This window comes from Sturnus vulgaris, chromosome Z (assembly GCF_052056855.1).
Source record: "Sturnus vulgaris isolate bStuVul1 chromosome Z, bStuVul1.hap1, whole genome shotgun sequence".
NCBI lineage: Eukaryota > Metazoa > Chordata > Aves > Passeriformes > Sturnidae > Sturnus > Sturnus vulgaris.
In genome coordinates, this window is record NC_142283.1 from 54,355,644 (window position 1) to 54,383,134 (window position 27,491).

The window sequence follows — 27,491 nt, forward strand, 5'->3', positions numbered from 1 at the left end:
TGATTCATGTTAGGTTATTTTCAAACAGAGTAGCAATAACTACTAACACTTCTATCCACCCAGCATTATTCCCCTCAATTCTACTGTCTCAGGTAGAAGAGACCAGTTTTCCATAAGCAGGCTGAGTCATTCTGATGTGAATAATTTCGTTATTTTTCCCATTTCACTACTGCTTTTTCTTTACCTCTTTTTATCTCCTCTTTTACCAACTTCCACCATTTTCTGAAATCTCAGTTATACTTTCTGTTATTAACTTTCCTTCACTTTTCCCCCCTCTTGTTAAAATTAGGTACTTATAGCCATTTTACTGCTATACGAATAAGCAGTAAACTGAAAATTTAAATCTGGACATGTAGCAAAACTATGTCCCAAGCATTCTACCATAATTACTTTTACAAATATTTTCAGTTCATTTATTTGTAGTTGTTTCCATGTAACTGAAGACAGTAAAAAATCGCATTTACATATTACAGAAATAATATTTTCTTTTTCTTGATATCAAAAATAATCACTAAATGATGAACTGAATCCAACAATTCTTCATAATAAATTCCATACTAATTTTTAATTCTCAAAATTTAACATAAACTCCCTAATTTAGCTAAATGTTATCACTAATGTTTAGAGATTTTAAGGAAACATTTGCTATTGGCAGCATCATCCTTCAGCTTATTTTTATTTAGGCTCCAAATAACATTTTTTTTTATCTCTGCATGTTATGGAAGCTGTCTTCATGGTCTCTGCTTCAATGGAATATGGTGTTTGCATCACACTTTTTGGATCTTATCTACAAAAGTAATCAACCAAGACTGTGTTTTACTGTGTTGTGGAACAACTTCCTTATCCTATCCTTATGTCTGTCTTGTATCTGCAATCCAGATTTCATAGTTTTTCCTTTTGTATCAGCACCCCGCTCTGAATTCTGAGCCCAAACGTGTGCGAAATATCTGTCTGAGTTGGCCATCTAAACCTGAGACTCTTCTGGGATTTATTCCTACTGTTTCTTAAAATGGACACTGACCTTTCAACAATAAAAAAAATTAGAAACAGAGGCTTCAGAGGGTGAAAAGCTTCATATACACATCTTTATGGATGGACAAGCTTTAATTTTTATCTTTCATTAGCAGAACTGAAGAGCTTTCTATGATGTATTTCCTCAACATCCTGTCCTAGAGCTGTACGGTTACATCTGCTACTTCTGTATTCACTGTGGAAAACCTAAACTGATGTATCACTCCACACACCGCCTTTTTACCACAGATTCAAATACTGCAGCTTTAAAGTACACACAGATCAGAAAAAAACCGATCTCAGAATCAGTGCTAAAAACAAATTTTCTAAAGTATACACTGCAGCAGTGTCCAGCGAATTCTGGATTCTAAAAATATGGCCATTTTTCTTCACTTGAAGTAGGAATTAACACAGAGTTTATATACAAAAATAATAATCAACAAGCACGAAAAACATTAGGTAGGGGAAACCTGTATGTTTAACAGAAATTAATTCATTCAGACCTGAGATCCCTCCAAGTTGAATGTCTGCGCATTGTGACACAGCAGCATGACATCTTTTTCTAAATCCCCAAGACTCCGATATTTATGGTTGCGAATTCTTTCCTGTTGCATTTGTTGAGGAAATGAAGACAAGTATTGATGGGCAGTGATGCAGAAAGAACAGCAGAGAGGAAACTGAATTAATATTTGATTCAAGGCATTAAAAGCTTTATCTTAAAAAATTTTACCTAAGCATCTAGATAAGTATCTGTTTAAAACATAGAATGTCTTCAACCATGTTGTCAGCGTATTACTCAAAAAATGTATCAAGGTAAAAAAGGAAAAATTAAGCAATTTCTTTGTGAACTGTAAGGGTTAAAAGCAATGGAGCTCTTTTGGTAAAAGAAGTTCCAGTTTTGTCTTTCTAATGAAGAAACCCAGTAGCTGTAACACAATTGAAAGTTACAGAATTATGACATCACCCAAAGTGCCTTAGACTCCATCTACTAAACTCTGTTTGGATCTGATCTCCCTCTTCCAAGATATGAGGCTAGGGTCTAGAAGGTGAAGCCCTAAGAGGAGCAGCTGAAGTCATCTGGTCTCTTCAGCCTGGAAAGGAGGAGACTGAGGGGAAACCTCACTGAAGTCTTCAATTTCCTTATGCGGGAAAGTGCAGAGGCAGGCACTGATCTCTTCTCTGCGCTGACCAGTGGTAAGACCTGAGGGAAGGGACTGAATTTGTGGCAGGAGAGGTTTAGGCTGGATATCAGGAAAAGGTTCTTCACCCAGAGGATGGTTGGGCACTGGAAGAGGCTTCCCAGGGAAGTGGTCATGGCACCAAGCCTGACAGTTCAAGATGCATTTGGGCAGTGCTCTCAGGCACATGGTGTGATTCTTGCAGTGTCCTGTGCAGGGCCAGAAGCTGGACTTGATGGTATGTGTCCACCCCTTACAACTCAGGATATTTATGGTTCTATGATTTTAAACATAGGGGGTATACTATTCCACTAGAACTATTAAATCTTTGTCAACAGCGTGTTTTTATCAAATCTGTTGACAGATTCACAATTAGGTTTTTGCAAAAGGCACTGAGATGTCATCCATGTCACACTACTGTAGTTTGATTTGGCCTTGAAATTACAGTGATACACTGCAATATACACTAAACAAAATTACAAACAAGAGACGTAACTATGTTTAAAATCTAATCTACCAATACAGGTGGCATGAAATATTCATATTGTTATTTTAAAAACAACTTTATGCTCATCCTTCTGTAAAACAGAAAGAAATGGAGGAATCTCCACTTCCAAAATTCCTCCATTCCTTACCTTTATCTTTTTGAAGTCCACTGGCTTCCTAATCAATTCATAATACTCTGGCAGCTCTTTCCTAGATGGAAGCTGAATGAAGACTTCACTTAGCTGCCGTCCCGAACTGTTAAGAAAAACAAAGCCATACTGAAAAGAATTATTACATCTTTCTCACAAAACACACACATACTATGTAATAATAAGAAAAAAGTTAAAATAATGGAATAAAATCACAGTTTTTCTTTCAAAGAATTAGAACCTGAACCCTGATTTCTAAATTTGGTACAGATAATGAACTTACATTTGAAATTTTAAACTGTTGTCCTAATGTATCATTAAAATGTCACTGATATCTAACATCATTAGAGATGAATATGTATAAGAGGTTTTATGAAAAAAGAATCAGGATTTGCATCTGAATTCCACAGTTCTTTGCTGAATATATTCTTACTGTTTCCTTAGGTTTTTTTCAGTAATTTTTAGCAATTCTCCCTTCTGTCACTCTTGTCTTCTTGATCACTATACAGTTAGTCTTGTAATTCCTCATTATAGCAAACCACACTGATTTCCATTATATTATATGCTGATTGCTATTAGACTACCTTGATGTTAAAACAACAAAAAATGAGTAACTTCTATTGATGACTGTTGGGCTTCTGGGAAGATTACTCCAACTATATTGAAAATCACTACTGTCATTTGTACTTCATTCATTTGAAATAAAGTGATAAAACTTTCTATAAAACTTTTATACTGTCAGAACATTGCCTGTAACTCAGAGGTGTCCAAACTTTCCAAGATTCCCATACTTCCCATTGTTTATCCTCTTTTAATAGCTATTGTAACACTTTCATATTGAGGATCTTTTTTAATCTTCTTATTTGTCATTTTCCAAGTAATACATGGCTGTAAGTCACCTTGAGAGGAAATGTGCTGATGACACTTATGGGTTTAGTTGCTTTTGTGTTGTTTTTGGTTGAGTTTCTTCCCCCATGTGCATGTAATTTTCATAGTGTAGCAGAAAAAAGCAGTCCTGTGAAGAACTGCAAACAGCATTTGCAAGCATTTCCCAGGTCACATTCACATGCTTTATTCTCTCCCAGCCACTCCAGAAAGGCCCTGTTTACTCAGCTGAATTTTCAGATAGTATCTCAGGAATACCTAACTCCATAGGAGTTAGGCAAGAAAGCTACCAAGTACTGGTTTCCCCCTGGGCTTTCTCTTGCAACCACTGTCCAGAATGGTGTAGGATCTTACCAGACATTAAACTAAAACTGAATTGAAGATTAACAGCAGCAATTCTGCAATGGAGAATAAGGACGATTAAAAGCACAAAACTGGCAACAGCTCTGCTCTTTATGGAAGTAATGAATGCCCGCTATACAGTATGCATTTCTTAATGCCTGAGGTAACATAATATGAGAAGGTACTATTTTTTTTTTTGTGGACCTGATAGATAAATGAACAAGAAGAAATAAACAGATTTTCTTCATTTCCTAACTATCTGGTGCTCACCTAATCCACGATTTTTTGCTGTTCTCAGTTTGGTCCTGAGACAACGGTGTTCCTTCCAACACAGAGGACAATAATGTAAATACTCTAATTAGCAGACTGCTAATCAGCAGCAGTGGCAGCAGCAGCCCTTGCATACTCAGCATTAGCTGCCAAGCTGCTTCCTGGGTCTCAGCAAGGTTCTGGCACACACCTGAACACACTCCTGGGTGCAGCTGCTGCAGGTGAGACAAGGCAGAGGGCATATGATGCATCCCTGTCCCAGGAGAGGACAGTGAAGTCCATGTACTTCATACAGTTGTTGGGATAGATATCCACAAAGACCACTAGAACCTCAGTAGCAGCTACTAGCAACTCCACCCAACAGATCTAATTTATTTAGGAAGAACCCTGTTACTGAAATAGAAAAAAGCATAAAATGTCCAGGTAACCGTCACAGCTAAGTTCTACCCATTTCTCTCTTGCCAGCAAATAATTGAAATTCTGGCCACTGCACCTACCATCTCCTTTGGTATGGACTCACAAATTCATTACTTTCATACTTGCCCTGTCCAAGCATTTATACAATGGATTTAAAAGCACCAGTCTTGTTCTTGACCTGTGTGAGGGTCTATGTCATGCTACATGAGAGAACCTGTCTTCATCACACACTGCCCTCTCAAAGGAAGGGAATCAATACAAGGAAAAGCAATGCATTATATACGTTCTACATAACTGAGTAAATTAATGTGTGTTTCTATTCCTTTGAAAACTGAGGACTGAATTTTTATTTGTTTTTATTGTTCATAGAAGGAAGTGTTGAGCAGTAACAGCTGCAACTAAGATCAGTGGAATTTCTTCTGAACATATACAACACTATGAAAACCAGAAACTTATCTCTCTTAAATTTTAAGATACCAAATGGTATCTTAAAATTTAAGTTTCTATTCCCTATTTATAAAATGAGAATAAAATGCTGTGAAAAAGTACTGTATCTGCAAAACATTCAGACTCCTTAGGAGCATTATACAGAAGCCCAGGGGGAATTCAGCTATTCAGTAAATGATCAGCGCACACCTCATACATGCAAGGCACTGATCCTGAGGAAAGCAAAGCAAAACAAAGCAGTATCCTGTTGCACCAGTACACAGCACACTGTAACTTACCTGCACTTTGGTACAGTGTCAGTATGGATTAGCTGTACAGAAGGACTATCACTGATGTGTTTTATTTCAGTGGCCTTAAAAGAAATTTCTATCTGAGTAAAATTACTGAACCACTGATTCTGGGTTTCTTCAACTTTGCTTTAGAATCTAATACTGAAGAGAATTACTTCAGTAGAATGGAAACAGCCACTAATAAACTAATTCTGATCATATTTTAAGGCATATTTAGCCTATCTGTCCTACTGAAATAGCTCCTAATGATTATAGCTTTTAATCTCACAGCTGTATTCTTTTCTCCTTACATCCATACACCCACCCTTATATGGTATTTTATATTAAAAATACAACTCATAAATTCTTAAACAGCAATATTCTATTTTCCAGGTCCAAAAACAACCGACCGTGGTTTGTTTACACATTCTATTAAACTAAGAATGCCATAGAAAACCCTCAAGCTTTTGCTTGATGTAATTAATTACTGAAAATCATTTAAGGCCATGAGAGAAAAAGCATTAAGGGCATGACAGAAGACTACAACCTGATTTTGTCTAGTCAGATCAATAACAGCTTATTCTGTTCTATCATTTTCATAAAACCTATTCTCACAATGAAATACCATCTTGCACTCCCATTGTGTATGTGCATCCATACTATAAATGAATGGGATGTTTTCTAACAATCTCAAATTGCTGTGTTGTGGATATGGTAGATGAGAATTAGTAATTATTAATGCAACTCTGATTTTAATCCTATTGCCCACTTATGTAATTAGAAAATAATAAACACAACAACTACCACATAAAAATCATGTGCAGTAAAAGGAAAAAAAATCACTTATGGTTGCCTAGCAACTAGCAGGCTACGTGCTGAAAGGAAGAAGGACCAGAATAAATTAAAAGATCTGACTGCGAAAGAACTGTGACAGTTCATTGCTACTGCATCAGCTCAACATGCTAGTCCCATGTGTGCTCACATTAAAAACACTTATATACTGCACACGTTAAAAAAGAATTAAGAAATACTACTTATTTAGAAAATATTTTTGCTTAAAAAAATATCTGTGTGCAATGTTTCCGATTTTCTCTTGTTTCTGTCAAACTGCTTGCAAGGTGCATACAAGCATATAATTCCACCCTTTTAGTTAGTACTGTCTTTGGTGAAATGACATACAGGAACCTCATTTGTATGAAGCTCCTTTTCTATTTGTTTTCCTTGGCAATATTTGTCCAGAAACAAGCTGCCACAGGCGTGTAAAAAGTATGCTACTACCAACACTCTTTCTCCTTTGGAATCAAAAGGAGAGATAACTATGAAGCTGAAACTGCAATATGTTCTTGTATTTCTGGCAAATTTCAAACTTTTAACAAACAATGAAATTCAATTTAGAGTGGGTAGAATGCAGAGTCCTGCATGCTTGCCCAAGTCAGCATGCTCACTAACAGAACCATGGCTTGAAAACCGCAACTTTGCAACAAATGCAACTTACAAAGATGGTGTTTAAAAGAAAAGTGAATGTAGGAGAGGAGAATTGCAAGAGCTGACATAGCAACTGTATAGGCACATGATTAATTTTCATTAGTGTTTAATGGTCCCTGTTTGGAACTTACTACAGTAGTACATGGTAAACTGTTCCCATCACTGAAATGGAAGTGGGTAAAAAGTTAAATACGTAATCCCCGGATCTGATGTATGGCTCTGTACTCTGTAACTTGGGCTTGGATATAAGTAAAAATTATTTACTTTGTGTGTTTGAATACCCAGGAGTACCAGTTGGCATAATTAATTACTAGTTAGATCAGTAATGGCTGTGTTACTCTCCATTTTAAAACAGTTAAAAACTGGCAACTTAAGAAAACAGATGAAAGGCTATGAATAAAATCCATTTCCCGTACAGAGAAAATACTCTCTCCCTGAGCTGTGTCATCAAAATGCTGAGCACCACAGATAGGAGCAGACTCTTGCCAAGCAGGCACAAGGCACAAAAACTCCACCCTTCCTTTTTTTTCTATTCTTATTTGAATGTACTCAACAGCTACCTTATACCAAGAGAAGACTTTGTAAAGTTAATTGGTATATCATCCAAGTCCTTGCTTTAAATCTATGAATATATCAGAAGGCAGGTAGGGGACAAACTAAATCACTGTATGGAATAGAGCTATAAGCATCCTCGGACTCTTCAATTCAGCTGTTGCTATCTATGCAAAGTTAACGCAAACTAGTGGTAGTATCAAACTGCTACCCAGACAGGAAACATTAAATTCTGACATAAAGCAGAAGAAAACAGTGGGTTTGTAAGGAAGCTTAAGGATTGCAAAGTATGAATGACAGAATCATAGAATTATTGATATTGAAGAAGACCTGTAATATCATCCAGCTGAACCATTAACCCAGCACCTAGTCTACCACTAAGTGCCACATCCTCACACCTTTTATCTTGAGGATAGTGATTCTACCACTTTTCCCTAGGCGTCCTGGTCCCATGACTGAGCACTGTTACAATGTTTTTCCCTCTATCCAGTCCCAATCTCCCCTGTGGCAATTTGAGGCCATTTCCTCTTGTTCTGTTACTTGTCACCATGGAGAAGAGGCTGAACCTCAGGCAGCAGTTGGAGAAAGCAGTAACACATTCCCTGGACCTCCTTTTCTCCAGGCTAAAAACACCCAACTTCCTCAGCTGCTCCTCACTGGACTTGTGCTCCAGACTCTTCACTAGCTTTGTTGCCCTTCTCTGGACACGCTCCAGCACTTCAGTATCCTTCAGAAGTGAGGGGCCCAAAACACAGGAATTCAGGTGTGGCTTCACTAGTGCCAATTACAGAGGGACCAGCACTTCCCTAATCCTGCCATGATGAAATATCACTCATTTTCTCTGCTTTCTCTAATTTATTTTTATTTATTTAATTAGGAAAAGAAAGCTACACTTACAGCTTGTCTTCCTCTGAAATAAACCATAAAGAGGAAAAATACAATTTAGGAGACTAAGCCTGCATGCGTATGATGCAGATCAGCAGCTGTGGCTCAAATGTGGCATAAAAATTCCTTATTCTGAAAGAAAAGCTATAGGAAGTAATAACTGTCCCTTCTTTCAAAAGGCTACAGTATGTTAAGCAGACATGCAAACTACGTTTTGTGTGCCAAACTGATTTGGTGGTGCCAAGCAATAGGATGAGAAGGAACACGCAGATACCAAAGCACAGAAAAGTTTCACCTTAACATGAGGAAGAACTGCTTTACTGTGCGGGTGACCATGCACTGAAACAGATTGCCCAGAGAGACTGTGGAGTCTCTCTCACTGGACATTCAAGAAATGTCTGGAGAAACCCTGTGTCATGTGCCCTGGGATGACCTTGTCTGAACAGGGAGGCTGGACTAGATGACCTGCTGTAGTCCCACCCAAACTGACCCAATCTGTGGTTCTTTGATTTTGTTTTGTGAAAATGTAACATACATAACATATGATTAGAAGACATTAACTTCTATGGGCATTCCTAATTTTATAGCGAAAGAAAGACAAAAAGTGTGTGAACTGGAAAAATGTGTGACAATAATGTTGGACTGATGCTCTGCAACTTGCTCTCTTCTAAACAGGTGTTTTAGTGTGAAAGGTTAGAACAAGGTACAAGGGTGTAAGAAGTAATTGCAACAAAATCGCAGATTAAAGTGTATTGCAAATGGAGTCTGCAAAGATGACGCGTGTACATGTTTCCTGGCTCCTGAATCCAGGGTCTTGGTATCGTAAATAATCATATAGAACTTTTAAAATCAAGGAAACAAAGGCCAAATCTATCTAGTTATTTCTGTCCCACTATTCCATATGGAAAGATTATAGAACTCTTAATTAATAACTTGTATGAATTAATAAAAGCTTCTAGTCATATAACCTTGTGACCACCATCTTGTATTTTTAAATATTTCTTCATTTCCTGTGTTTATGCTTCCCTTCTTTCCCAGGTGAATTTCCTGAGAGCAATCATCTTCCCCTTTCCAGACCGGATAAACAAACCAACCTGTTTCCTCTTGTAAGGCTCTCCCATGCTATTTATCACTGAAATAATTATTTACACTCGTCTCATTGTAAACTAATCTTTCTTGAATGGAAAAGCATTCAGGTACTACATACAGCAATTCAAGTTTTAACAGTATCATATATAATGACACACACCCATAATGATTATTTCCGCATCCACACATAGGCAACAGTGTAATGGTAAGGCTCCTCTTTTCTTATGTCTGGACAATACATAGTTGGCTTTGATCGATAATTTCTCTGTCCAGGTAATTCTTCTTCTGCCAGTTCCACTTGAACTGACATGTGAATCAGAAGAAAAGTTTCTTATTTTTCATCTATGAGTACCATATAATGCACTCTGAGATACTGTACTTCATGACATTTATTTTACTCCAGACCTAACTGTGTCCAGTCTGCTGTGATTAACACACCATTACTGATGTTTTAATTTTGGCCAGGACATTCCTAATTTTAAATACATACTATAAATATATTGTGATCTATGCCAACACCAATTCTCCAAGAATTTCTTTCCCGCTCAGTAACTTTTTAACAGTGCCTTCAGCTAGGTATTTTTACTGCTTTTCACTCAGATTAATGAGCTTACTCATTTTATCTCCTCTTTCTTTCATATTAGCTTATAATGTTCCTGTGGTATCCCTAAAAAAATGATTCAGCAAAATCATAGAATTGTAGAATGGTCAGGAAAGACCTTTGACGATAAACTACTGCAACTTCTGCTGTAGGTGGGCAGAGACATCTTTCACTGGGTCAGATGACTAGAAGTCAGGATTCTGACCATCTTTTCTCTCCTACTTTTGCTTCATTACAGATTTGTTCTCCGTTTTAAATAAGTACAGATTAAACCTACACTAATTCAGCTTCGCCTATAATGGCAAAGCAGTGTAGAAGAGTAAAACAGAATCTGCATCTGTAGTACCACTACATGTTTTATGGTTTGGTACTGAGAGCTGAGTAATGAGATGTGCAGTTAAAAAAGATAGCAGTAACTTCAATAGTAATTTTTACTTAATGATTTGGAGCATGTACACAATTCTTCAGACTGAGGCATCACTTATCTGTTTCCAGTTTAACAAAGATAAATAATGAAGGTAAGATAAAGAAATGCCTATCAGTATGAAGAAAATCTTCAAGCACACAATCACTCAATACTGGAATGTAATGCAAAAGAGACTGCATGAATCAAGCATGGTCAACTTGTCAAAGACCTCAACAACTCTCACACCACACCAAAGGCATTCAAACAGTCCAAGCTGAACATTCTCAGTGTCTTCCATCTTTGCCCTTTTTTTCTTTTTTTTACCTATTTCCTTTATTATATGGGACACACACTAGATACCGTAATTTCAAGGAAACTAATGCTGGCTGCCAGTCAAGTCAAATCTCACTGCAGTTTTTTCTCCTTCAATCTGTCTCCAGCTCTCTAGAAATATCCAAAGAAAATCAGCTTTTACTTGTAAATTGCTCTCTAAGAACTATTAAACTTATTGTCAATGTAAGGTTTCATTAAAATCAACAATGCACTGGGATTCATGATGGGAATAAAAGGAAATTGGAGGACTGCTTAACTGTACTGCATAAAAGAGGAAAATCCTAATTAAAAGGTTGAAATTGCACTGAGGACATGTGAAGAGGAAATTAACCTCAATGCTGACTTCCACTTTCTTGCATGGACTTCTTTATCTGAGGTTTACAAGTAGTGGGATAACTACCTCTGCATTTTCTTTTTTGAGAATCATATACTGCAATTATCCACACTGAAAATTTACCTAAAATATTGCTAATATGTCTGTTTAAACTAGTTTTAATTGTCACATTTAAGTTTGACTGTGCAATTACTATTTACTAGACCTTACTGTTTGTAATACTGAAATCTTCAGCTTTCCTTGACACAGACAACCAATTTTATTGGATTTTTTTAAATAAGGGAGGAAAGGGTGGTATTTATCCCCAGATGCTTTCAACTAAAGTCAAGCTCTATACAGTAAGGAAAGCACTTGGAGAATCCTTCCCTGCATCAAGATTATACACTGTCATCACAGAAAAGCAGCCAACTAGCATTTCAGATTTTTGTGAGCACCAGGGATTTTACCTTTTTTTAAAGACTTTAATAAGAAAAGTGGATCTGTGTTTACAAGAAACTCTTCTCAAAAGCAAGGGAAAACATGAGATAAAGCATGCAGAGACTAATTAGCTTAGTAATGTATTATTTTTTACTTTTTTTCATGCTGCCCTTTAAACTGCACAAAACTTACTAAAGATTGTAGAATTGGCTTTGACAAAGTAAGTCAGGCCTAAGTCAGTAAGATTTTTGGATGGGTATCACCTGACCACCTTTTGGGACACAATCAGTTTTCCACAGTCCAGATGAGCCCTCTGGACTTAGCATAAAGAAAAGATGAACATCTTTTAGCACGGAAAATTTAAGCTAAAGACAAAGATGATTTCAAGCATTCAAATACTAAATACATGAAAACCCATTTTTTTCCCCAGATGAAACTCATGGCCTACTTTTCTTCCAATTAACCTGTCCCTCTATACTTGCCCCAATTGCCTTCACGCTCACAAAAGCCCAGAGCTGAACAAACGTTGAACCCCCAACAAAACTGAAGGGTTCCAATGCCTAAAACCCACTTAATTCTAAAGCTGCAAATCCTGAAAATATTATTTGAGATCTAGAGCAAAGTAGCCCCAAATATTTTAAGATATTAAGGTTCCCTGCTGCCTAGATTTGTAATTCTATTCTTTCAAAGTATTGGGTAGTTTGACGCTAGTTCACAAAAAAATCAGAATGCAGAAACTTGGCACCCTTCCTTATAACTTACAGCACTAAAGAGCTCAGTTTAAGAGGTATTTTTAATTCCTTATAGAATAGAGCTCCATAAAAATTTAACTTTTAAACTGGGAAGCAATTCTGTCTTGCATAACTGTGAGCTCCAGTGAGAGGAAGCAGTATGCCTTGTCACTACACAATAGCTCAGTTGTTAACTTTTTTTGACAGAAATCAGATAGGAACTTCCTAGGGCACAAACATCAGGTAAAAATCTTTAACCTCCCCAGAAGCTATCAGTTACTATCAGTAGCTATCCCCTACTGAAGGCTAGTGGAAGCAACTTTACTTGCTATTTTAAAAGTGGGAAGTAGAAATCCTGATCAGAAGTGCTTGGCTTCAAGAGAAGGTTCAAGGCCAAGGATCTAAAATTGCAGTCCTGACTGGAATACTCAAACACTACTCCCTTCTCAGGTATTCTCCTAGTTAAAGAGTTATGGCAAGCTAAATACACTGAGATTGTAGTCAGCTTTTTGCTCTTTGTGTTTGTTGCTATGAATTCTGTTGCAATTCAATAAAATACTTTTTTATGTACTCTAGAAAGAGCCCACAGAATGGACCACAGCAGTGTGTGCTTTACCAAGTACCACCCAAACTAGCCTTGTACAGGCAGAGCCAGAATAGTAGCTCTAAAAAAGGGCAGAGTGCAAACTGACATTTAAAGTCAACGTCTAAAAGTTGTTTACAGGCAAGAAAATACATTGCTACGCCTAGGTGCAGGTCATCTAATGCAAATACTTTCTGACTTTCTCTGAATGCATTTAATATTAACTTAGCTTATAATCGGTGCTATATGATTTAAGTAATTCAATGTACCACAAAGAAGGGATAAGCACACAAGAAGGCTTTACTGATTTTTGGAAGATACAAACTAACTTTAAACACAACTTTTGCAAACAAGTCTGATTCAAAGACAATATGAACTAATTCTCAATTTCTTGCTCACGAAGCATAGCTGATTTACAGTTTGAAAATCTGCAAAACCGAAGTCTTCAGACGCCATTTCAGATTAGAAGGAATAGTTTCTTCATTAAGTCCAACTATTTAGCATATTTTTATGCTGAAAATGGAAATTTCTTGACAAACAGGCTTCCATTTCTGATGTTTCAGTACTTCTGTATTTTTTCTTTTGGCAGCTCTGATGCTCATGACATGAGCACCACACATTTTGGGCAGTCTTTCAGTCTTTCATTGTGAGACCCATGTAAACTTGAATTAATAAACCTGCAGCCATGTCTTTGGAAAGATTAACTTCAACACACACTCACAAAATTGGAGGAAAGTCCTGCTCAAGGTGAATGTTCTTAAGTACACATCTTGAGCAGAATGACTTCAATCCTAAGCAGGAGCTCTACACTTACATTTTTCTTTCTTTTTAAAATGGTGTTTCAACAATTTTCTATCAGACGAGTGTTTAAAGAAAACTCTACAAAGCATGAGACTTTCAGGATCAGGCCCTAAGAGGAATTACTCTTCAGAAGAGCAGTGTCAACATGTCTTTCTATAGACTGAAAAAGAAGCTGTTATAAAATGTAGAGTGGTATCAGCAGGGAGGGAGAGAGCACATGCAATAAAGATAGACTGTCTCCAAGCTCACCTATCCTTGTAGTTTATCACAGTATCAATGATAGCGTTCATTTGTTTTGTCAGTTTGGGTGGATTGGGCGACAGCTTCTCTGCAGGAGGTCTGCCTCTTCTTTTCTTTGCTTTCTCTCCATCCTCCTTCCCGGAATCCTTATCCACGTTTCTTCTTCTCTTTCGCTTTTTAAGCCGGACTTCCTCTTCCATTTCTTCCAAATTGCCGTCTTCAATTGCCTGACAACCATGGATTCAAAAAGTATGATTTTTAAACAAAAGAGATATTGCAAAGGGAAATAGCAAACTATATGTTAAAACAACAATGAAAACCCACTGCAATTCCATGGGAGCAGATAATTCAACTCAAAATGTTCAGTTTATTTATAAATGAGAGTACAAGAAACCAACTTACCAGCAATCAATGACACACTAAACATTAACTTGTCCTAAGGATCTCACTATCATCTAAATACGTTGTTTACCTGAACCTTGAATTCTGCACCAAATCACAGTTTCACACATAATGGCCTAGAGTATTGTCTCAGTAAGTGTACAGAAAACATTAATTTTTTCACATCAGTGTTAGTTCTGGCTTACACGGTTCCATGCATAACAGACTTTGATACCATATGTTTTCACACAGGACAGTATAAAATGTGCTCAGCTCCCAAATCCAGTTCATACACAGTTCTTTGTGCATACACACAGAACAGAGATACTTTATGCAGTAACAACTCTTCTTCCAAGCCTTTTAAGCAACTTCTAAATCACCTAAGTGTTAAAATAATCTCAAAATGTATAATTTTCTTCTAGAATAGTAACCATAAAGTAGGCAGAAGCACTGACAGTATAGTGGTTTGCTGTAAACAAGACTCATAACATGGGATGCAAAAAATCCATCCCAAAAACCAAACAATAAACACAGTCACAGACAATTAACACTAATTTCAATTGTTTCAATTACCTGGATGTATGCTTTTAACCAGACCCAGCAGCTCTACGCAGAGAGATAAAAAAATTGCTGCGAAAAACAAACTAGGAATAAAGGGAACCTGTTCACACACACTATCAGATCCACGTCATAAAGCAAGAAGCTGAACTTTTCGTGATTTGAGAAAGCCAACAAAAGAAAAGAAATAAAAACACTCATAAGAGAACTGAAATTTAAAATAAAAAATAAAATAAAACATCTTAAAACTGAGGCTTTCTGATTAATGCTTTCTCAGAACATAACTGATGTTGATATTTGTTGCTTTTGCTTCTCAATATTGCCTTGAGTACATGCAAATGCTAATCAATCCTTTGTCGTAGCTGAAAGAGCTTTAATCCTAAGGCAATTACCTTCATTTCTCCACAGCACCAAACATGGCTAATATTTATGATCATGTGAGCATAACAATCAATATAAAAAAGTGATTACAGCATAGACATAATTTTTCTCAATTGTGTACAATGTCTCTTCAAAAACGTTTTGTGAACAAAATCTGATGCACAATACAAAATAACCTGGCATGTTTAAAAGAACAGTGGGATTTTGAAATCTGTTCCCTATGCATCCTCCGATGTGCAAATCCACAAACACAAAAGCAAAATCCTGAGAGACAGCCTGAAACTAGGCCTTAATAATCAAAAGACAATTTACATCATGCTTCCACAGCATTCAGATATTCACTATGAAGGAGGCTCGAGATCTGATGAGTTAGGAAGAAAAAAGAAGGGAAAAAAAATCTGCACACAAATTCATTAATATTCATCTGGCTAAAGCAGGACACGCGCTATAAACCACTGAGGCTAATGAAGATTAAGAAAAGGAAATTCTCTGCGTATCTTGGAAGCTAGAAAAGCTAATAATAAATACAGCATGCAAGGCTGTCAACAGTTAATGTCATTGCTCTCCTCAAGCACTCAGTTGTACATTGAAACACGGAGAACACCGACTTTTGATGTGTTACACACCTACACATGCCTGTGATGTAGTTCTACTGAATCTTCAAGACGGCAATGAAAAAGGATATTTACCTTACCACTATCAGCAGGCCGGCTATCGGAAATCACAGTTAGTGGGGATAAAATTAACAAGCCAGCAAAGCAGCGAGCTGCTAGTCTCTTCATCAGCTGATCAGGAAAAAAAAGAGAGCTGGAGAAAGGCTATGTTTTCATATACAAGTAATTTTATTTTACTGAAAATTTAATACTGAAAGGATTGTGGATACTGAAATCTGCTGTTTCATTCTACCTACTACAAGGCCTGAAGCCTTCCTCCTTCAGCCGGTTTTAATATTGACAACTACTTATCATATTTCTCCCCTTATTATTCTAGGCATTCAAATTGGATTTTTAGCTGAGCAGTTACTGATTCTTGTTATTATGTTAATAATAATAGCACTATTAGACAATTTCACGTATGATTTTAAATCTGAAATAGGTTGCATGCATTTTAAAGATGCATTCATTACAGAAAATGTATTTTTTTTGCTCCACAGTGAACAGATCAAGTTTTGGTTACTGAAACTGATACAATAATCTATTCTGATTTACAAGAAATTTAAAAAAACCAGACCAAGTTATCATTCTGTTAATTTTGATAACATTTTGCTGTCCTTCAGAAAACTTTACTTAACTACAACATATTTATATTTTTGCTTGCTTAACAGATTTTCCACCACCAAAAAGAAATCACAGTGGTCCTGTTACCACAGAGTTTGTAACATCTCACTTTTGAATTCTGTATAAAATTCCTGCTTAGAGTAGGCAGTATTTTGGGAAATACATATTAACAAAAAAAAAAGATAAAAGTGAAAAGTTGGGATTTTTTTGATATTACATATAGCAATGTAGTAAAGACAAATGATAAAAATGAAACCCAAATAAACTAGCATATACTCTTTCACTCTTAAAATTAGTGACTAGAAGGTAGCAAAAGAATTCTTAACAAATTACAAATCTATCAGCGAACGTTAAATTTTCTGTTTAATCAGTAATATATCAATCAATTACTATATTAAGCTTTCAAAATTTCTATGCATGAATGCAAACTCAGACAGCTTTCTTTAAGACCCTAGTGACCCCACTCGGAAATCCGTCTGACAACACAAGCAGTACAGAAATGTTGCTAGTGTGACTCTTAACATTCATTCTCAAGAGACAAATTTGTAATTTGTATATAAACAATAACACTTAAAACTAAACATATATGCTCTATTCTGTCTCAAAATATGGCTTAAAATTGTATTTCATTAATCAATTATCAGCAGATAGGTTAATGCTCTGTGCATATATCAAAACATATGATCCAAGCATGTGTGGACTAGCATCAACATATTTATATGTTAATTCATCTGAGCTCTTTGTTAGAAAAGCTTACTATTCTAGGCCTTGAATTCCACACTGAAGAGAATGCCCTTCCAAACCTTTACCAGTACGATAATGGTACAAATCGCAGGTACAAATCTCCAGTTCCTGACAGATGATGGGCTGTGTCAGAGTGCAAAATAACACAGACATCTCCCATGTTCAAATGCCTCTGGATTAGTGAGGTGAACAGCAAGGGAGTCAAGGAAAATGGTACAATAATAAAAATTTAACACTTTCCTTCCCTTAAGGAAACTGGACAAAACAGTACCAAAAAGTCTGGACATCTCATTTTTTTCAAAGATGCTTGTAAAAATTTAATGTCAAATTTTGCAAGTTGTCAGGCATCTCATGAAAGGCAGTGAAATAGGACCCTGTGTTAAGTTCTGTACTGACAAAATGTTCCTGCTTTTCTGACTCATATTACTGTAATCTAGTCCATGTACACAAAACAATTTAATTTCTAAAGAGGTAATAGCACACTCATCATGGATTAAAGAAATCATATTGTGTTCCTCCAAAAAGAAGCTTCTACCTCCCAAGAACAAAACTGTACTTTTCAGAAGGCAAGCAGAAGTTACTTCTGAGACAGTCTGTCTTATTGCTGCCTGCAATCAGATTTTCACCCTTCCTAAAGGAAAAGAGTTGTTTTGAGGTGAAAGTTTTCTTAGAGAACGTCAATACAACATTGATACATGAGCACCAAACAGAAACAAAGTAAGGATAAAATGAAAACTGTTTAATTTCTCCATTTGAAGGACACATGCATTCTTCTGTCGAGTATGACAGAGAATTACAGACGCAAATAAGGTCTAAATACTAACAGCTCAGTTTTGTTTCACAGTTGTGATCTGCAAGTCTATAATTGTGTAGGCCTTACACAACTAATATGTTTTAAAATAATTTTATAGGAATCAGGTAACATAAGTGTGGTCACAGTGTGGATCAGTGGAGTTGCTCATCATAAAATCAGCTTTGGTGTCTAAGGCCTGTCTTGTTTAGACGGTAATACACTGCAGTACATAATTTTTTTCCTATGACTGGAGATAACTAGATAACTAGAAAATCAAGACATAGTGAAAGCTATCAGTACTACTTATAGTCTAAGAAACCGGACATACAGAGCAGAAGTGGCAGGGAGCCAGGTAGTAAGTCTGCCTGATGCTGCTCAGATGAAATGGGACACAAGCACAGGACATGCAAACCCTTCCTGTGTCCCTCTCCAATTGCACCTTAACACAATGAACATTCAGAGAATTTGCTGCATTCCTTCAAACATCAATGCCCTGTCTCTCTCTAGCTTGCAAAGTTGAAAGAGAGCTAATGTAACTAACATTATCATATGCAGAAATACCCTAACATGCTAATTAAACTCAGTATTTCAAGAGAAAGCACATAGGTGAACAGAAAAAAAAGCCATACCACCTTATGAACTCCTTGAACATAAGTATCAATCCTACAAAATTTCCAAAGAATGAGCTTTTTCGGGAACAACAATTAACTTAACAGGGTATTTTACTGACTACTGGCCAAAAGGCACCAAGATTCAGGGCTGTTAAGCACTTAAAACCACAAAACATGTCAGTAGTGCAGTAAGGAACAGCAGATGACTGCTTTACAAGTTTACATTTACCACGTAAGAGGAGAAGAAAGGAAGAAAAGAACCCTATGGACAGCTGACAATAAAGACCAAAAGCCCTAAAAAGACATCTACCTAGCCTTACCAATTTCTCTTCTCAAAATGACCCTTCTTGGAATATTGTGTTGATACTCCAAGAGAAGTTCTCCTGGAATTTTTGGGGGTTTTTTTGCTTGCTCTGAACTCCTACCATTCTTTATTTTACATTTGTTCTCAGATAAAACCTGGCAACCACTGAAGACTTCAACTTTTCATACTGCAGTTCACATTCTTAAATAGATTTCTTCAAAATCCAGTTCTCTTGCTTGTTTTTTTTTTTTTACCATTAAAATTCCTGACATCTGGGTCTGCTTCTAATTTTCACGTTAGAGTTGTTTCTTGGCTCTGTAGAACAAGTTTCCTGACATCGTAACTGGATCTTGCTATGCAACACCATAGAGGGCAGTATACCAGACAAAGACTGTGAGGAAAACTGCCGTTAACACTCGACAATTAGATGAAAGGGCTTAAGATATTCTATCAACAGTGCAATCAATAAATAACTGAAAGTAAGTATAAAGATTGATGAAGTTATTTTAATTCAATTTCCTCTCCTTGTTGGATATTATTGCACAACATATTCACCAGTCTAGTTTTTCTGAGACTAAACTAAAACAGAATATAGACCAGAATCTGTCAAAGGCAAAGAATTAGTGACTACATCCAGTTTTAGCTTGCTTTCATAAAAGTGTTCTTTTTACTAAAAATTCAAAATTCAATTAATACAAAAACATACCAACTTGTAATACATGGTTGTCTCAGACAGGCTGAAATTCCACCAAACATGGTAAATGAGTTCTTCAGCCATATGTTCATGAATCAAGAGCCTGCGTCGTGAGATCACTGAAACTTTTTAAGGAGTGGAAAAAGATAGACTGTTTTTTGGTTTGCATTTGAAAATTATTAATGGGTGCCCAATTATTTGCACTGAAACTCCAGCTGCTTACATTTAATTAGAGGTTAAGGAGAACAATAATGTAAATTATAGTTTTTTCCTAAAATTTGATTCAAAGACTGATGCCAAAATGCCCTGACATAATCATGCCAAAACATGAATGGTCTCAACAAAAGCAATGAAGCATATTAAAAAAAAAAAAAAAAAAAGGTATTGACTTAAAATATTAATAGGAAAAGCTTTTATTGTCAATGTTTTCCATCAGGTCTGAGAAAATTTTTTCAGGTCAAATATCCTAATATTTAATCTTGATAAAAAATATCTTAATGCTGAAGCTTCATCTTTAATATGATCATTATTAGGTTAAGCATCACACAGAGCCAGCATGAACAAACTCTAAGTTATGACAAGCACATAAAATTTTCGTCAGTTCAAAAGTGAAATCTTGTTAAAAAGAAAAAAAAAAAAATCTGCAATTAGTCTCATTTGTCCCTCCCCCAAAAGGAACACAGTGATTTTAAATGGAAGTCCTCAAGCTGATTTTGCACCAATGAGATTTGCAAGAACTTTAGGGACACAGAAATTGAAGAGCACAATTAACTGCCCATGATACCAGGACTCCAATGCTTGTTTGCTCAATGAGCACTACGGAAGTGCTCCACTAGAGAGAAGGGATTGAGTTATAGAAAGAACAACTGTATCATGCTGACTATAAAGGTACTTTGCTCAACCAATCAGAGCACTGAGAAAATACATACTCACTGTGTCAAGACCCTGAATGTGAAACTACCCAAAATTCACCAGTATTCTGTGATCTGTATTTACTTAGCCACACTCTGAGAAGATCTACAAGTCTGCAATTGTCTTCTACAGTTTTCAAAATCTCTTGCTAATAAGACTTAATTTTAAAAGCCTCTTGACGAAGCCAACCTCACCCAAGAGCAACAGAAAGATGGGAGAGAAATCTAAAATAATTCTATGCCAGAAACTATTGATATCATCCTCTTATACTGTTTTGTTTTGGTGAGGTTTTTTGTTTGTGCTTCCCAAACCTTCTTCCCTTCGCTTTAGAAAGTGAGATAACCTGCTGAAGAATTCTTGTCATTTAGAATAATAGCCTGTTTCTGACCACAGGGAAAAAACTTCATGACTGGAGGACAATTTATAATGGACTTGCGAGATATTATGCAGGAAACTTTCCAGATGATAAACAAACATATTCCAAGAAGGATCTTGCTATAGCATTTCTCAAGTACAAGGTATCTTGAGTATTTCAAATTGCCTTCGTATTGTTCAGAACCTTGCAGTATATTGATAATGCAAAGACTAAATATTGTTAACAGACTGCTACTGGAAATAGTTGCAGATACCTTAGGAAGTATGGTTAGAAGTAAAATTGAGAGACTGAATGAGATGTAACTAACTAAAGAAAGACACTGAAAGACTATAATGAAAATCTGCAGGCATGTTTCCTGGCTTCGGATTCACAAGCAATCCATCTTGAAGTAAAATCTGCCATGATTGAGAGGCCTCATTTTTTCCCCCTTCATCTTGTTCCCTATGTCAGACACACCGATGCTTGTTCCATAGACAAGATTCTGGAGCATTTAGCAACTGTGTTAATCAGTGAGGAAGTGAGAATGGGGAAGGCTTCTCCCTTTTTAAAATTTTTATCAGCGTTTTTCTCCCTGTCTTATTGAGAATTCTCACTCAGGAAAGCCTACTTTCCTGTTAGTAGAGAACTTTATACTGACAAAGGCATTGTGAAATTATTGATACTAGAGCTATGCTTTTTCTTGAACAAATACATTATCTTCCCTACCTACACAAGAGGCAAGGAAAGGTAATTGCATGAAAAAATCACCTTTTCTGATGGGCATCAGGAGGAAGTGTGTGCCAGGGGGTGGTGGTGGGGATTACTTTTCTCATTTTTTCCTAAATTCCTTTAAAATAGTAAGCTTGGAATTTAGTCAACACTAAATATGTTTCTGTCCGAGAACAGATGTTCTTTATTTCCCCGACATCTCAGGAGTTTAGAAGGAAAATAGTATCAAGGTTGTAATAGCTTAGCTTGTACTGAGGGTTTTGCTTCTAGAACTTCCTCCTTTGGTTTAAAATAAATCTTTTAATGAAGGGATATATTGTCCTGTTGTTCTTCTGAGGCAATTTTAAAATTTCATTTTTAATGAGCTGATAAAATAGCCGATGAGTTAGATTAGAACTTCTGAACAAAGTTTAATTTAGCAGTACTTCTGTAAACACCTACATTCCATTCAGGCTCACGGACAAATGGCACAGAGGAGGACGAAACATGCTGCAATGAAGTCATGGAAATACCCATCGAAAATAACCAGATCCAAAACCAAGAACAAAGAGGAATTCAACATTCTATGGATTATCACCTCCCACTCAGATTAAGACATTGTTTGTTTTACAAGGGAGATCATGGATACAAAACCAATCAGAAACACACTTATATCTGACTACTAATAAATAAATAGTTACACAGGATGGCTTTTCTTCCAAGTTCTGAGGCACGTATTTACAGTTGTATTTTACCTTACATTTCACGAAATATTGTTACTGTTGCAGGTTTCTGGGTAATTCTAAGCAATGTTAATTTATCTTTTTTTCCCTTGACACTTACCTTTTTATAGACATGGTATTCTTCTGTTGTGAGTAGGAAATCGTTACTTTGTAATGTCACTTACAGGTAGACTAGCAGTGTGGATGATGTTTTGCAGCTCATAATGCTAACAACTATACATAGACTTCTGTTTGATTTTATTCCTTATGAAAAAAAAATTTGAAATTCAATTTAGAGAATGGGAATTATTAGATTTTTTAAAATGTATTTTGAAAAAATTTCCAGGCATTCAGCCATTCTTCATTCAAAAAAAATTGTCTTTCTTATTTTCTGAGACTCTGCTAATTAAATCAGAAAAATACCTGGTATAAAGACAGGGTTTATACCCCCATCAGACCAGCTCTTTGCAAAGAAACTGCAGTCTTGGCTCTTTCCAGGGCATTTGCTTTCACTGAACTTTGCAAATATTTGCAGCAACAGGCATCTGCTCTATGGTAAAGATTGAATTGACAATTCTAAGCACTAGAATAAGGTAAGAAGCCATTACAAACTCCTGTTTTGCAACATACTGAACAGCAAGATACCATATCTTAGTTGAGTGTTTCCTATAACGAATAGGATGCCTTTTCTTCCATTATGGAAACATCATAGGTGAGGACTAAAACACAAAGGCATGATAAGCAGATTTCCAGTTTGGAATCACTAATTTTGAGATAAATCAGTAGTGTTCCATAAGTGAACTATTTATCTCTCAAGTAAACAGATATTCAGTGGTGCCTTCTAAATTGTTCAGAAAAACAGTGTAAGTTTTCTCTCTTTTTGATTAACACACTACTAGACTAATGTAAGGCTTCTAATTTAAAGGTGAGCATACATTTTTTGTACCCTGAAATCTACTCTTAAGAATGTACTGAGAGAAGCCTATAGTACAAAGCTTAAACTGGCATTTTTACATATGTCAAAGTAAACTCAGCTATTGCCAATAGTCATACCATCAAGTACTTTCTTTCATATGTTCTTCTTCTCTCTTATATTTAAGTATATTCATATATTCTCAAGCAGTAATCTTTTATTCCAAGTATAAAATGTGGAGCATAACTTAATGGGAGCAATATTGAGAAAAAAAACCTCAAAACAAAATAGATAAGTATCTTGCAAAAAATAAATGCGTGAGGGAAAAAAACCAACAGATTTCAGAGACCATTCTAGTTTAACAATTTTTAAGTGAATGTACACAGATCTCTTGTATTTATTTATTCAGAGAAAACAGCTTAAGGATTTTTGCAATAACATGGGAAATTTGGTTCAAACGTCTATCATTATTAATATAAGTACTCTGAGGCAATTAAGAATGGGAAGCACACAGTGTCAAGAGAGCATGGTATGACAGAAATATATGGCAAGAGGTTAGAATACTAATTTCCTGTGGCAAAAGAAGAAAAATTTGCTTAAAAAATACAAGCAAATATAAAAATAATATTTAAATAATAAATAATAGGAGGCAGCTGTTTATGACAACTGCAATATAGTTTTTTAATAACTTAGAAGAGTTTGGAGGAAGACTGTATGGAATGAAACTAAGTCAAATTTGGAAAACTTGCTGAGAAAAGCTAAATTATATGTATCTTTTATGTATTTTATACCAAAACAGTATGTTGTAATGCTAACTTTGAGCACTGACGCGGTTGAGTGCTGTGCCAGGACTCACAGCAGAGCCTGACCCTTTAATATGCACATTACAATATAGAAGTAGAAATCTAACATGACCAGTATCTGTCTAGAATGCTTTTTTGTTCTTCTGGGATAAGTTGCAATGCAAATCGCAATCCGATGAGCACAAACTATTACCTACAAGCAACACAAAGATTCCTAAATAGCCGATGACTTAAGAGCACATGAAGTTTCACAACAAAATAATGCATAGTATAGTATAATATAGTATAGTATAGTATAGTATAGCATAGCATAGCATAGCATAGCATAGCATAGCGGTATAGTAGAGTATAGGTGCATATACAAAAAACTAAAGCAAGGCTGTAAGCAACAACAAAGTCCTCGGTTCTGCATTTGAAACACAGCTAAAAATGTCAGATGTAACTGAAAAGAATATATAATGAATATCCATGGAACCATGATTTGTAACTTGCTAAACATGCCAATTTCAGAGTACAGGACAAAATTACATGGTTGTGGTTACTTGAAAGTTTTTGTAAGTTTTTTTTTAAGGTTAAAATTTTACAGGCTAGAATAAGGAAGTACACTACTGTACTCATCAAACAAGGTACTTCAGGATGACTCAGGAAGTTGCCAGCCATGACATGCCTAAGCATTGGCTGAATACTTTTTGAGAAACTCAAGTCTGAAACCTCTGTCTTCTTCCATGTCTGCTAAGTTAGTACTTCCATACTTGTTTACACACAAGAGAAGACAAATTGCTATCATTTAAGTTGCGATAGAAGTACTTTCTATGGAAAAAGAACAGCTCTGCATACATACACAAATCCATCAGAAGAATTACTTTTGTCTGTATGTGTACTGCATAAAAAACATCAGCATAAAACCTTCCATCACCTGCTCAAGTCTGCCTTCAGAAGACAGCCTTTTACAACAAAGGTCTTGTAATTTGCCTCTGATGCAAAAATATGAAATGGCTCCCTTTTCACAGAGTGAATAAATACTTTGGCCACAATATGTACTTTGAGAGGTACAGGTAACTTACCCATTTTGCAAATGCAAATCAACATCTGAAAATATAATTCCTTTATTAAAAAACTGATAGGTGACAGAAGGTTAGTTTCTGTGTATCACCTATCATTGTTATTGTCAAGGCATGTCAGAGAACGTAACAGTGCAGTGGACCCAAACATTAAAATGTTTGCTGCTTTTTGTTCCATTGTCATACATCCCCAGCAACAAAAATGTTTTAGACTTTTAATGCAGACTTCTGCTCTTAGGGCTTTTGTGAATTACATAATATTTGGTTTTGTTTCAGTTTTAGAATTATAGAATATCCTGAGTTGGAAGAGTTCAACTCCTAGCTCTGCACAGGAGCACCAGAAGAATCACACCATGTGCTTGAGAACACTGTGCAAATGCTGCTTGAATTTTGTCAGACTTGGTGACCACTTTCCTGGGGAGCCTCTTCCACTGCCAAACACCCTCTGGGTGAAGAACCTTTTCCTGATATCCAGCCTAAACCTCTCCTGACACAATTCCCTCAGATCCTGTCACTGTCACCACAGAGAAGAGATCAGTGCTTGCCCTTCCCCTTTCCCTCATGAGGAAGTTGTAATTGCAATGAGGTCTCCCCTCAGACTCCTCCAGGCAACTGATCTGAATTTTGACCCTCCACATAGAGAGTATTTCTGGCATCTTAACCACAGGGCCTACTTCTTTCCATGAAAAATTTTGCACTTGAAACAGTAATGATACAAAAAAACCTGAAACCAGATTTTTAACTCACAGCTTCCAGGCTATATAAACATGGTATGTCAGAGGTTACAGCTAACTCAAAGAAAACGAAGTTTATTTTATTCTAATGCTAACAGTACTGCCCACATTTTTTAGAAGTACTTATTTGGCATTACTATTTTATGTTTTCTTGAGGAGAAGAGATGTATAATTCTACCTGAAGCCATGTTAACATGTTATGGTACTTTATATGCAATATTGTATAGTCAAAATCACAGAATGAAAAAAAGAAGAATCCTATACGTTTTACTGATAAGTAAGCCTTGCAAATAGCTGTTCAGATTTCCTGACTAGAAGTCTGTCTCACAAAAAATATATTTATCAAACACTAAAAATTTTTTCATGGAGAGTCTCTGTGAAATATTGAAGAAGCATTTCAAAGTACTTTCTTGTTTTCAAAATTAACAGTTTTAACCCTCTCAACCCTCTGAGAAAAGATAAAAGAATTTCTGAGAAAGCCACCTGGCGTGAATCAGGCTCTCTCCCTTACAAACTAACAAAGCCATCCTGCCAAAACAGTGAACCAAAGCTATCAGGTAAATGCATTTAAATTCCCTCTTCATCCATGAAAAACCAAGAAAATGCCCTTTCTGCTTCACTAGTTTTAATTTCACTGCAATGTGAAAGTACCCTTTTTTCCTCTTCTTAAGTAGATTCTGAGCTGAATTTCATGAAAAGAATATGAAAGATAGATAACATGTATACCGAACATAAAAATGGCTTGGTTTAATGAGGCCTTGAGGTCATGTCCAACTTTCTAACCTTTCAAAAAGTAGCTTCCACGTGCATAAAACTTATCAGCCTCACACTGAACATTAGAAAATAGTACCTGGGGCATTCTGGTGATCATTGGTCACAAAACAGACAACACCCTAGGATGGTGGGCTTTTTAATCTTCCAGTAACAGTCTTTTAAATGTGACTTGTTTTCCCGCCCAGCTTAACAAATTCAACTGCATCTGCAATTCAACACTACAGAAGAGGGTTTAGGTCAGAATGCAATTTTCTTCAAATGTCCTGTGCAACCACCACTTACTTGATTGTAAAACAGGTTTAGCAGAAACTCAGGAAACTTTGTAATTGTAACCAGAAATGTTACAGAGAATAAACAAAGATAGAAAAACAGGAGTGCAAGGGTATAACCACACGCCATCCACTGGGTAAAAACTTTCGTTTCTCCTCCTAAGAATTTCAGTTTCCAATACAGACTAAAACAACTACAGACTGTATACTAATTTTACACATATGTATTTCAGTACTTAATGTAGTAAGGCCTGAACAACAGGCCCTGTGCCAAAGCTAACCTCTAGATGAACCCTCCAACCAAGTATTATACATATCCATTAATCAGTGAAGTATTATTAGCAATATGATGTATGTACCTGCTCATTGGCGAAACATGGATTTACCTTTCTGTATTTAGAAACCAGACAAGGCCACACCTGGCCTTGTTTGGGGGTGGAGGATCAAAGACAGTTCCCTTGGTACCTTACTGAGCCCTGGTAAGGCTTTGGGAGAAACCCAATAGGAGGATAAAACCTGATGTTCCTACATTAGAAGTAACGGTAGCTTGCTTATTATAAAAGCTGGGCTATTCTCATAGTGAAGT

At 36.2% G+C, this 27,491-nt stretch overlaps 1 protein-coding gene and 1 long non-coding RNA gene across 9 annotated transcripts in view; one reads left to right on the top strand and one right to left on the bottom strand.

Annotated features, from left to right (window-relative positions):
• The window catches only part of LOC148219852 (uncharacterized), a 127,274-nt gene extending 123,723 nt beyond the window's left edge, over positions 1-3,551 (top strand). For 5 of the 6 annotated variants that reach the window (XR_015799372.1, XR_015799368.1, XR_015799371.1 and 2 more), the window contains one exon: positions 726-3,551. This is a non-coding gene — a long non-coding RNA (uncharacterized LOC148219852). The remainder of the gene's footprint in view (positions 1-725) is intronic. The other variant, XR_015799373.1, reaches the window with a different exon arrangement.
• The window catches only part of SMARCA2 (SWI/SNF related BAF chromatin remodeling complex subunit ATPase 2), a 114,380-nt gene that overhangs the window by 5,347 nt on the left and 81,542 nt on the right, over positions 1-27,491 (bottom strand). For 2 of the 3 annotated variants that reach the window (XM_014881000.2, XM_088156229.1), the window contains exons 29-31: positions 13,921-14,138; positions 2,825-2,930; positions 1,515-1,616 (exon numbers count right to left, since the gene is read on the bottom strand). In XM_014881000.2, coding sequence (XP_014736486.1) covers positions 1,515-1,616; positions 2,825-2,930; positions 13,921-14,138 — 426 coding nt within the window. Of the gene's footprint in view, positions 1-1,514; positions 1,617-2,824; positions 2,931-13,920; positions 14,139-15,920; positions 16,116-27,491 lie in introns of those variants that run through there. The other variant, XM_014881087.2, reaches the window with a different exon arrangement.